The sequence below is a fragment of the Salmo salar genome, chromosome ssa28, assembly GCF_905237065.1.
Source record: "Salmo salar chromosome ssa28, Ssal_v3.1, whole genome shotgun sequence".
NCBI lineage: Eukaryota > Metazoa > Chordata > Actinopteri > Salmoniformes > Salmonidae > Salmo > Salmo salar.
The window spans coordinates 9,914,905-9,928,107 of record NC_059469.1 but is presented as its reverse complement, the minus strand read 5'-3'; the positions used below and the strand labels follow the sequence as shown (position 1 = coordinate 9,928,107).

Genomic DNA, 13,203 nt, shown 5'->3' with positions numbered 1-13,203 from the left:
AAACAAGATTCTCTGGTCTGATGAAGGGTTGTAATGAAACCAAGATTGAACTCTGGCCTGAATACCAAGTGTCACGTCTGGAGGAAACCTGGCACTATCCCTACGTTGAATCATGGTAGAGGCAGCATCATGCTGTGGGATGTTTTTCAACAGCAGGGACTGGGAGACTAGTCAGGCGTGAGGGCAAGATGAACGGAGCAAAGTACAGAGATCCTTGATGAAAACCAGAGTGCTCAGGACCTCAGACAGGGGGCGAAGGTTCACCTTCCAACAGGACAACAACCCTAAGCACACAGCCAAGACAATGCAGGAGTGGCTTCGGGACAAGTCTCTGAATGTCCTTGAGTGGCCCAGCCAGAGCCCGGACTTGAACCAGAACGAATTTCTCTGGAGAGACCTGAAAATAGCTGTGCAGTGACACTCCCCATCAAACCTGATATAGCTTGAGAGGATCTGCAGAGAAGAATGGGAGAAACTCCCCAAATACAGGTGTGCCAAGCTTATAGTCATACCCAAGAAGACTCAATGCTGTAATCGCTGCTGAAGGTGCTTCAACAAAATACTGAGTAAAGGGCCTGAATACTTATGTGAATGTGATAGTTCAGTTTTGTATTTTTTTAAATAAATTTGCACATAAAATATAACCTGTTTTTGCTTTGTCATTAAGGGGTATTGTGTGTAGATTGATGAGGAAAAATACAAAATAATCAATTTTAGAATAAGGCTATGATGTAACAAAATTTGGAAAAAGTCAAGGGGTCTGAATACTTTCCAAATGCACTGTATTTATAGCCTAAAATAGGCCCATTTATTTGTGTTCTGAGAAAATGTGAATGTGATCAAATTTGGTTTATATTCACACTTCGGGTGGTCCTTTTAATAATATTGCAGATGCAAAGGCCTACACAATGGAACCCTGCATACAGCGAGCTCAGCCCTGCTCGTTTTTGTCCAATCACAGTTGTTGTCTCTGTTTGTGTAAGGGTTGTAATGTTTCCATCCTCCCTAGGGCCAGGACTTTTTCCAGGATTTTTTTTTTTTTAAAACCATATGACCTGATTAGACAAATAATCTGGTCCCATCATAGCCCATATAAAACCGTTGATTTATTACGATGTCATACGCTACAACTAGGGTCCAGAGTTGGTTAGGTTAGCCTAGTACAAGATCAGGAAAAACTCTGGGCCCCAGGCAAACAATTTCACCCCCACCACTCTTGGACCTGTGGTGCCACCTCTGAATTCACCACACAATTTTCCCAATGACAAAAACATATCCTATTTTTCATATCCTATATCTACATTTGACAAGTTTCTGGTGGTGGGGATGGGGATGGCCATTCATAGTTTTACTTGTCTCAGTGCAGCTGGCAGCTGCTGCAACAATTTCAGAATGCAACAGTCTGTCACTGCAATTTCAGGTAAAAACTCAATAAAACAAGTCTCAATTATTACAAAAATGTCTATACAATTCCAGCTTTTCAAGAACATTTCTCTGCTATTACCATTTATATTGTAGGAGTGTTGGCTCAGTGTTACAATTCTGTTTACACTGCTGTGCTTCAAGTGGGGCAACTGTCGGCGAGTGTCGTGCACTACCTCCGGAGGTAGCGGTAAAGATGTACTGTAGCAAATACGCAAGTTTACATTTGAGATTTTTTACGAAAAGTGTAGTAAGTGTGAAAAGGCTCTTAAGTGGATAGAAAGGCATCAGCATGTAGTTGAACAAAATGAGAATAGAGAAGAAAATGGTTTACTTGGCACTCACAGTCAACGGAAAGCCTTGCCGTATCCGACAAGACAATTGAGGATAAGTGAGACTTGTTTTGTTCTCACTTTGAGAAATGACAGTCTACAACAATGTTATTTCTGAAAGTGTCAAAGCCTCAAACCAAATAGTCAGTTGTAGGCCTATTGTGGTCTCATGATACAGCTGACACAGTCCCAGGGTTGGCTGTTTTTATTGTAGAGATTAAACAAATGCTTAAACCATCTAGATCAATAACTTTCAGCAGTTCAATGATAATCATTTATCTCCCCTTTTTTTTAGATCAATATCGCATTGTATTTAAATTTAGCTCAGATAGGTAGAGTCCCATATTATATGAAACATTTTCCTGATGGAATTTTGTTAACAAAATGTATGGCAGAATGAGACATAATGTATGTCTTTGACAGCTAGTTAGTTTATATTTTGTTCCAATGCTAAAACAGAGTTGGCTCGTCTCAATTGGCTGGTTTTGGAGATGTTGTGTATGCCTATACTGTGGTAGTAGGTTGGCCAGATATTGGTCCCATGATGTAAAGTTGTAAAATTGGGGTTGTGCCTATTGTATCAATTTAGGAGTTTAAGCCATGTAATGCAGTACTTTTTCAAACCATTAAACTTTTACATAATCAAGCTGATCATCATAATGTGTCTTCAATGACCTTTTGCAGAAAGGAACAGTCTGACCAGGTTTAAAGGTAAACTGTCCAGTCTCCAATATTACGTAGGCTAATCTCCTTGACTACATTCCATGGGGTATCAAATGCATTGACCTGCGTGCGTGGTCCTTTACAACTATCCTATAATCCTAATTTAGTCAAGCTATAGGGAACATGTGGAAGTTCCAAAGGACAGCCCTGCGTAATTCATGTGCTCACAGATCTGAGAGAAAGGGAAGGAGGGAGAGTGAGGTTTTGAGCACATCCAAGTCACAAATACGCCTATCCCTGGTCGTCACAGGAAACGACTGGGCGCACGCCTCTAAAGTACAGCACTCAACCCCTCAACGGGTACCTGCTTCAATAATAGGCTATAAGAGTAACACCGGATTTTGATACAAGAACAGGCAGGTAGTCTATACCAACAATATTACATTCCATTTCTCCAATGTTGGTATAACAAATTGTTGGCAGATGAGCAGGTGGATTTGCATTGCAGAGTGATGATGGATCTAGCCTAATGCATTTGACCTAATAGTCAACGGGAGTACTCATGATGGCACAACCCAGCAGCGCATCACCACAACCAGCGCTCACTGATGCGCTTTTGATCTAACTCGAAATAACGTGATACTATAGCCCCGAGCCTCACATGATAAAGAGAAGTCAATACTGTTCCTATCTACTACGCAGGACATATCCACTCACATTATCAGTAAAATAGCTGTAATAGTTCTGGAACAGCCATTGCGCCATGGTCAGTGCATGTGTGCCCATGTAGCCCACTCCACCGAACCCTCTATTGGTGTCACTGTGGTGGTTATTCATACACATGTAGCACTGTCTCGTTATAACAGTTCAACAGTAGTGGTAGCCTAATACTACACTATCACTTTCCATTCATCATTTAACGAAATACACCGCAATTTCCCCCGATGCAAAATTGGGCAAACGTCAGCCCTGAGCCTGAACCTGTCAAAGAAATATGTCGAATAAATTATAATATAGATATAGATCTTTTTTTACGAAATCATTCTCACACAACCTCTGTCTTGGTGATCATACGTTCAGTTGACCCTTTCTAATTGAAATCAGTTTTTAACACATGCATAACTCAAAACTGCACTTAAAATACACCACAAACACAATTTGGCCTATAATATAGGCTAACAATTTATAGGCTGTCCCAATTCTATTCCGAGGGACATTCACAGACCACAACTGATGAGATCCGAGTTTCAGGCAAATTCTGCCCGTAAATGTCTTCGTTCTCAGATGAATCATATCAATAGATCCTATATCAATTGGCCTATCAATTGATCCAACCATCAACGGCACACATAATTCGTTACGTTTTCATTCATTTCAACATTTTCAGCAACATTTTACAACTTCGTTACCAAATCTCCCTCCCTCCGTTCTCATCCAATGCACGTGCCCTTTTCTCCGTCTCACAACGGACCCATCAAGAATATAAATGACTGAAAACGTACCTGATATACAGATGATGAAATTGGCGTGAAGAATAATAAATAGTTCCCATATAATATCCATGCTCTGTCTTCATGCCAGGTGCATTACGCTCGGTAAAAACAGGGGTAGCCTATCAGTTGCCGATGTCGAGTCCTCCCAGTCTGTAGCCCGCTGCACACCTTCCAAGAGGTATTTTCCACGCCAGACTCATAGCAAGATCTATCTCCAAGTCATGACGCTACACTCTCCCACAAAACAACAATCCCAGATGACAGAACCACTGAACTTTAGACCCAAATATGGAACGAAAGGTAGAATCCTGGAAGCAAAAGTCAGTTGGTAGGCTATTCACACAGTAGTAGAGTTCCTATGTGCCCCGCCAAGACCGTCCATAAATGTGCTCCTTCCTTGCGTCAGTTGCGATTTGAAAATATGAGTTTCAGTCATTCCGTGTAAACACAACCATGGTCGAAGTATCTTCCTCGTTATCCTGGAACGAGAGACAGTTAAACTTAGTTATAGATCAGACAGAGGAATAACCTAGCTTAAAAATATCTGCTTAACTCCATAACTATGAATGGTAAAACTCAGTCGAGGGGGGGGGGGGGTTAACTGCCATTGACAGCGTGTGGACAGGAGAGCAGGGGAGACTGGGCGTTCATCTGCAAGGGGGCGTGCTTCGCTCATTTTCACTGTTCAACCGGAGGATACAGGACGTGCCAAGCGCGCTGTACATACACATAGGCTTCTACACACTAGATTTCATGAAAACTTCACGAACCCCTCATAATCTATTAGAATGTTTGATAACACCTTCAAGAATATAATCACTAATACTTCACACATCAATCCCTGCACTACGATCAAGCTTGAGCCATGCCCCCCCCCCATCAGCGCAGCCTGGTGCCCACTCACAGGTCCCGCCAAGCAACACACTGACGCAGTTCACAACACCTGCGCTGTAGCGGTGAAAATAACCATCTACAGGCTAAACTTAGCCTACATCCTATACACAAATACCAAGAGTGAGGGATACCTACCGTTCTTGAGAAAAATTTAAAATCAAAATACTGTTATCCTAATGTAAAATGAAGAATCTGACTGATGCTATCGAGTCCCCAAAAACTTCCACACGGAGTTTAAAAGTGAGTATAATTGTTGATTTTGTCCTTTTTTTATCCCGACGTGAAAAATTGTGACGGTAGTCTTCTGGCACGCGAGTACCAGGCTATGCCACGAGCCCAGGGAGAGAGCTTCCAGATTAGCGGACGTCAGAAAAGGATGCGCGGGCACGTGTGGTGCTCCATGCGCGCGCACGCGGACACAGGTGGATGGGAGACTGTGGCCCAGCCCTCGCGGTAAGGGCAGAAGCAGGTTTGAGAGAAAGAGAGAGCGAGGGGCAATAGCATTGCTACCTGTGTCATTATCATTATTTAATTATTGTTCTCAATTAATGCACCACACAACCAATAAACAAAGCATACCGACTTCAGGCACTTAAATATCAGGGTTTGCGGTTTTAACACCACAATAAATGTACTACGTCAATCTCGACAAAGAGAAAATACATCCCCTTCTACTTTGTAGGCCTACCCAGTATTGAAGGCTTGCCTTGACAATCTCTGAATGTCATTAAACTTTTTGGTGTTTTGTAACACTTGTGGAATAAAGTCTGTGGGTAAATACGTAGTGCATATAAAAATAACTTTGGCAGTTAAATTCCCATGTACCGAATACAAAATACAAGTTACATTTATTTCCATCGCATTTTAAACTCTAGGCTTACTGATGGTTTGCTCACATTTTTTTTGCGTAAGTATAGCAAATGTACCCACTCTGGTATTGGCATGTGCGCTCTAGACAACAGCTCGCAGATACAATGTGGGTATAGCCTGCATGATGAGATAATTATGGACAAAAGTGCGAGATTAGTGTAATCATTATGTCATATTTACTGAAAAGAGCATCAAGCTCATCACCGTGCAGTTTCACCACCCTGTGAAGTTCATCATCATTTATTTATCTGTAGCCTAATAAACTGCATGCTTTCCCATGATGTAGTGGCATTTTTTATCCGACATGTACTTCACTTGCATAAAAAGGTTGCATGGAAACCTGGTTAATGTCAAGACATTTTGAGGATAATGGAATTACGTTTTGGACAAACGTGCGCATGCCTAAAGGATACTTTTGAAGTAGCCTAATCATATTAAGACATTGTGACTCGTTGTGTTTATGCCACATATAAAAGGTAACACATTTTAAAAGTTATGACAAATATTTAGTCTATATTGAATCGTTAGGTTCTAGGTAGGCAAAGAATAGCCGCTCAGATTGTAGAGGAGGCAGAGCGCACTTTAAGGTTTCCTGAATAACTGTGGCTGCCGCGAACATAATGTGGCCACATTATTATAGGAGGACTTGGGAGAATGATGATCTGCAACTGACAGTGCATCTCGGTATCAGAAGTAAAAATACAGCCAGACTGGCCTGATACTGTGCCTTTCTAGACCTAATAAACTGTCGAGAGTAGACCCACAACTGAGCCAAATGGAATTAAACATTAAAATCACAGGGATTTTGCACTTTTATTCAAAAGACAGAGGGCAGGATAGACAGTTAGACTGGTAGACTATATTGACCTGTGGTCTGTGGAGGCTCCACAGAGGAGGAAGGGGAGGACCATCCTCCTCAGTGAATTTGATAAAAATAAAAACAGTGAAACATTTAAAAAGTTATCCTTTTTAGATCAAGTATACTAAATATGTTCATGTCACCAAATAATTGATTAAAACACACTGTTTTGCAATGAAGGTCTACATGTAGCTGCAACAGCACTCGTTAGGGTAGCACCGTGGTTTAGCAGGACGACAGCTAGCTTCCGTCCTCCTCTGGGTACATTGAATTCAATGCAAAACCAAGGAGGCTCATGGTTCTCACCCCCTTCCATAGATTTACACAGTAATTATGACAATTTCCAGAGGACGTCCTCCAACCTATCAGAGCTCTTTGCAGCATGAACTGACATGTTGTCCACCAAATCAAAGCATCAGAGAATTAATCTAGTACTGAAAGCTACAAGTAGTTAGCACTGCAGTGCATAAAATGTGGTGAGTAGTTGACTCAAAGAGAGAGAAAGACAATAGTTGAACAGTTTTGAACAAATTAATTTCTTAAAAAATGGAGACATGAGAGAGAGAGAGATTTAGTATTTTTTCACTTTCACTTACTTGGCTAGCAAATGCATTAAGCTAGTTTAGCCTACTCGAGGGATGCTATGTTAGCTAGCCTTCTATGACTATCCAACACAACACTGGAATTCTTCCAAGGCAATGTAAGCTGTTGATTTCACGAATTTATTGCCACAGGGGCCCGCCGGTGTAACTGCCAAACTGCTTACTGACTGTACACTGTACTGCATGATTTTAGCGGGTTTACTAATGCGTTAGTTATATCAGCTATGTTGACTATGATGTTACTTTAGCTAATATGGTGAGAACGATGTAGGTGTTTGTAGTGGTTCTGATATGGTTTGGCTTGGAAAGGTTTGTTTGCCTGGTCATATACAGCTGATGTGTTGTGCATTGAAGTCCACAAGCAAAGGGAAAAGGTGAGAGGAGGAGAGCGCGTAGATGCGAGAAGGAATACAATGTGTCTGCAATGAAAGTGAAATGTTTACATGTCATCAGGGATTTATTAATTCCACCGATTTTGTTGAAAATAGTTTCTTAAACGGAAGCAAACGGAACAGGGATAAACATACCTACTATTGTCCAATATAAACTCTCGTTTCAAATTGTTAGACTAATGATTAAAACCTAGATCAGCAAGATGCAGGTAAGTGTCACTGTCTATCTGTCACCTCCAATTTTCTCACTACAGGTGCGCACCTACGTTGTAAACTTTCATTCATAATCTAGGTTATAGCAACACCATGATGGGTTGAGTATCATGTAGTAGCCTAAACGTATCGATGTTAAATTGAACTGGGTGAATGGAATATGAATGACAATCATCCAGTATACTGTAAAATAAATATGGCCATTCTCATGAAATAATATAATCATCCTCCCTCATCTTAAACAGCACCGACCGCCACTGCCTGTGGTATTATAAAAGTTAGCGCATGTACAAGCATAGTGCATAAGCGAAGTACCAAAACACCTTGATATAAGGGAGGGGCATGCAAGCAGATGAGGATTTTTTTGTTGTTGTTGTATTTATTTGTGATCCACTCTTCCTGGGGTCCAAACACATTATGCACTCACATCACACATAAAACAAAGTTAAAACAATACATCATATAACAATATTACACCACTACATATCTACAATACAAAATGTATAATACCACCATACAACAATATACAATGAAAGGGTGTGTAGAGTGCGTGTGTCTGTACCTGTGTCTGTGTATCTCTTCGAAGTCCCCGCTGTTCCATAAGGAGTGTTTTTATCATTTAAAAAAAAATCTGATTCTACTGCTTGCATCAGTTACCCGATGTGGAATAGAGTTCCATGTAATAGGATCTATGTAGTACTGTGCACCTCCCATAGTCTGTTTTTGACTTTGGGATTGTGAAGAGACCTCTGGTGGCATGTCTTGCGAGGTATGCATGGGTGTCCGAGCTGTGTGCTAGTAGTTTAAACAGACACCTCTGTGCCTTCAGCATGTCAACACTTCTTACAAAAACAAGTAGTCATGAAGTCAATCTCTCATCCACTTTGAGCCATTGGAGATTTATATATTTTTTTATTAATGTTAGCTCTTTGTGTACATTGAAGGCCGATCCTTGCTGCCCTGTTCTGAGCAATTTGTACTTTTCCAAGGTCTCTCTTTGTGGCACCTGACCAGACGACTGAAGAGTAGTCCAAGTGCGACAAAACTAGGGCCTATAGGACCTGCCCTGTTGATAGTGCTGTTAAGAAGGCAGCGCAGTTATTTATTATGGACAGACTTCTCCCCATCTTAGCTACTGTTGTATCAATTTGTTTTGACCATGACAGTTTAGAATCCAGGGTAACTCCAAGAAGTTTAGTCACCTCAACTAGCTCAATTTCCACATTATTCATTACAAGATTTAGTTGAGGTTTAGGGTTTAGTGAACTATTTGTCCCAAATACAATGCTTTTAGTTTTGAAAAATGTAGGACTAACTTATTCCTTCCCACCCATTCTGAAACTAACTGCAGTTCTTTTTTGTGTTGCAGTGACTTTAGTTGCTGTAGTAGCTGACGTGCATTGTGTTAAGTCATCCGCATACATAGACGCACTGGCTTTACTCATTAGTCAAGATTTAAAAAAATAAGGGGCCTAGACAGCTGCCTTTGGGAATTCCTGATTCTACCTGGACTATGTTCGAGAGGCTTCCATTAACTTCAGAGTTAACCCTCTGTGTTCTGTTAGACAGGTAACTCTTCATCCACAATATAGCAGGAGATGTAAAGCCAAAACGCACGTTTTCCAGCAGCAGACTATGATCGATAATGTCAAAAGCCGCACTGAAGTCTAACAAAACAGACCCCATAATCTTTTTATCATCAATTTCTCTCAGCCAATCATCAGTCATTTGTGTAAGTGTCGTGCTTGTTGAATGTTCTTATCTATAAGTGTGCCTGAAAGTCTGTTGTCAATTTGTTAACAGTAAAATAGCGTTGTATCTGGTCAAACACACTTTTTTCCAAATGTTTACTATGAGTTGGTAGCAGGCTGATTGATTGGCTATTTGAGCCAGTAGAGTGGGGCTTTACTATTCTTGGGTAGCTGAATGACTTTTGTAGGCTTAGATTTGAAGATATGGCAAATAGGGGTGGTAATATTCTCCGCTATTATCCTCAGTAATTTTCCATCCAAGTTGTAAGACCCCGGTGGCTTGTCATTGTCGATAGACAACAATAATATTTTGACCTATTCCACACTCACTTTATGGAATTCAAAATGACAATGCTTGTTTTTCATAATTTAATCAGTATATATCAATATACTTGGATGTGTAGTGTCAGCGTTTGTTACTGGCATGTCATGCCTAAGTTCAATAAATGATGGAGCTGAGTTTGCCTTTTTAAATAAAATGTCATTTAAGGTGCTAAAAAGCTTTGTACAATCATTAATCTTTGTTTCATAGTATAGTTTCTTCTTTTTATTCCATTTAGTCACACGATTTCTCAATTTGCAGTACGTTTGCCAATTGTTTCTGTAGCCAGACTTATTTGCCATTCCTTTCGCCTCATCCCTCTTTTTTTCAACCTTTTAACTAGGCAACTCAGTTAAGAACAAATTCTTATTTACAATATTTAAATCACCCAGAAAATATATCTCCCTGTTAATATCACATACATCATCAAGCATTTCACACATATCTATACATTTGGCTAGGATGGAAGAAATATATAGTAAAACCTGCAAAATGGCGAATGTAACCCTGTAAAAAAGCCCAATAAAAAAAACACACAACCCTCCCCAAAGCAAAAAAAAGAAGTTTGACAACCCTCCCCTACTTTGGACCTCCTCCCCCATGTGGCACCTACACCAATGCCCATATGATGTAAGGCACTAAGTTCATGATTATGGCTATTGAAATGCCTGGCAGCAGGTGATTTTTCATTGTGATTTTGAATGGAGCTTTTATATGCTCACAAATCCTTGTCTTAAGTTCCTGTTTGGTCTCACCCACATAATAAAACGTACAGGAACACTTAAGGAGATATGCAACATATTTCGTGTTAGAGGTTATTGTTCCTCAAACCTTTATCCTCTCATCCGAATGGGGATGGATAAGAGAGTTCTCCAAAGATAGACATATTGGATAGACCGCTTGGGCACCCTTGCCCCAGCATGTCTCAATGCGGAATTTTCCTTTTCTTGTTTTTTGTAGAAGGATATAAATATGTAGGTTGAAAGTACCTTCCAAACATTTAGGCTATGACATCAGAATGTGTCTTTATTATGTGTTTGTGTATATGCACTGAGTGTACAATATATTAGGAACACTTGCTCTTTCCATGACAGACTGACCAGGTGAATCCAGGTGAAGGTGATGATCCCTTATTGATGTCACTTATTAAATCCACATCAATCATTATTCATGATTCATTCAGGATTATTCATAATGTAGTGTTTAGAAATATATTATCTTCTTATTTACTATTTCAAAAATTACACAATACATTATTTACCATTCACAAAATAATCAGAGCACAAAATATTCTAAAACACTACCAAAATGAACTGCAAATGCATCCAACAAGTTTGTATTGTCAGACCCTTGATGTAGTCATTGCGTGCTAGGAATATCGGACCAAATACTAGGGGTGTCAGTCATTTTGATCCAAACCTTTGAGAAAAAAAAACTATTGCTTGTTAAACAAAATATATTTCCCTGAGCAATTGTATTTGTATAAAATAATATAATTCCAGATTTTTTGAGCATACAACATAGGTCAGTATTTTAATTGTTTATTTAATACATTCATTATTGCTCATCTTTATCAAGGCTGTCAATAATTTCAGACCCCACTATATATCATAAGGCCTTAGTTTGAGGGCCTAGCTTTACCATTACACAGTGGCCTGAAACTCCTGGTTTACAGACCAGATCAGGCCTGCAAATCACATTATGTTTGCTTGCAAAGTGATGTGTAAGTTCTGTTGGAATTCAGTCAGAGTTAGGATATTGAGCAATTAACATTTTTAGTCACCCACAACCTGCATTCAGAATGACTGTCTAGGTTATGAACATTGATAAAGGAGGCAACCTAAACCATTTAAACTACAATAATAATTTTATTAAGGGTTCATCAGTAAGCATTTCACGGTAAGGTCTACACCTGCTGTTTTCGACGCAAGTGACAAATAAAATTGTATTTGATTTGACATGGTTTGTTAACAACAACTCTGTGAAATACTGCATAGATTTCCTTTTAATTGTATTAATAGTGCCTGCTAGACTGGTAAGGGCAGGGGTGAGGTGTCTGCATAATTAAGGTAATAATGAATGAGGGCAACAATAATTACATGCCCAGTGCAGTCAAAAACATGATTTTCCTATGTTTATATATACACTGAGTGTACAAAACAGTAGAACCACCTTCCTAATAATAAGTTGCACCCCCTTTTCCCCTCAGAACAGGCTCAATTTGTCGGGGCATGGTCTCTACAAGGTGTCGAAAGCGTTCCACAGGGATGCTGGCCCATGTTGACTTCAATGCTTCCCACAGTTGTGTCAAGTTGGATGTATGTCCTTTGAGTGGTGGACCATTCTTGATACACATGGGAAACTGTTGAGCATGAAAACCCCAGAAGTGTTGTATTTCTTCACACTCTCAAACTGGTGCGCCTGGCACCTACTACCATACCCCATTCAAAGTCACTTAAAACTTCTTCGGGATTGGTGTCCCTTCCACGGGACCGGTGAGCTAACGTAGGCTAATGCGATTAGCATAAGGTTGTAAGTAACAAGAACATTTCCCAGGACATAGACATATCGGATATTGGCAGAAAGCTTAAATTCTTGTTAATCTAACTGCACTGTCCAATTTACAGTAGCTATTACAGTGAAAGAATACCATGCTATTGTTTGAGGAGAGTACACAATTTTGTACATGAAAAGTTATTAATAAACAAATTAGGCACATTTGGGCAGTCTTGACACAAAATTCTGAACAGAAATACAATGGTTCATTGGATCAGTCTAACACTTTGCACATATACTGCTGCCATCTAGTGGCCAACATCTAAATTGCACCTGGGCTGGAAAAATACATTATTGCCTTTCTCTTGCATTTCAAAGATGACGGTACAAAGAAAATACAAAAAAACGGTTGGTTTTTTCTTTGCATTATCTTTTACCAGATCTAATGTGTTATATTCTCTTACATTAATTTTACATTTCCACAAAATTCTAAGTGTTTCTTTTCAAATGGTATCAAGAATATGCACATCCTTGCTTCAGGGCCTGAGCTATAGGCAGTTAGATTTGGGTATATCATTTTTGGCAAAAAAAAGGGGTGGATCCTTAACCAACAATGCAGAGTTAAAAAAAGTAAGTAAAAAAAATATTGCTCAATAAACTAAAGGAAAAATAGTAACACAATAAAATAACAATAATGAGGCTATTTACAAGGGGTCAATGTGCAGGGGTACGGGTTAGCTGAGGTAATATGTAAATGTTGCCTACCGTTCAAAAGTTTGGGGTCACTTAGAAATGTCCTTGAATCGAACCCACAAATGCTGATGCTCCAGATACTCAACTAGTCTAAAGAAGGCCAGTTTTATTGCTGCTTTAATCAGGACAACAGCTTTCAGC

At 39.7% G+C, this 13,203-nt stretch overlaps 1 protein-coding gene across 5 annotated transcripts in view; it reads right to left on the bottom strand.

Moving 5' to 3' along the window:
• ca10a (carbonic anhydrase Xa) overlaps positions 1 to 5,131 on the bottom strand; it is a 324,255-nt gene extending 319,124 nt beyond the window's left edge. For 4 of the 5 annotated variants that reach the window (XM_045710258.1, XM_045710260.1, XM_045710261.1 and 1 more), the window contains exons 1-2: positions 4,940 to 5,131; positions 3,920 to 4,389 (exon numbers count right to left, since the gene is read on the bottom strand). In XM_045710258.1, coding sequence (XP_045566214.1) covers positions 3,920 to 3,980 — 61 coding nt within the window. In that variant the 5' untranslated portion in view covers positions 3,981 to 4,389; positions 4,940 to 5,131. Of the gene's footprint in view, positions 1 to 3,919; positions 4,476 to 4,939 lie in introns of those variants that run through there. The other variant, XM_045710259.1, reaches the window with a different exon arrangement.
• Positions 5,132 to 13,203: the final 8,072 nt, after the last annotated feature.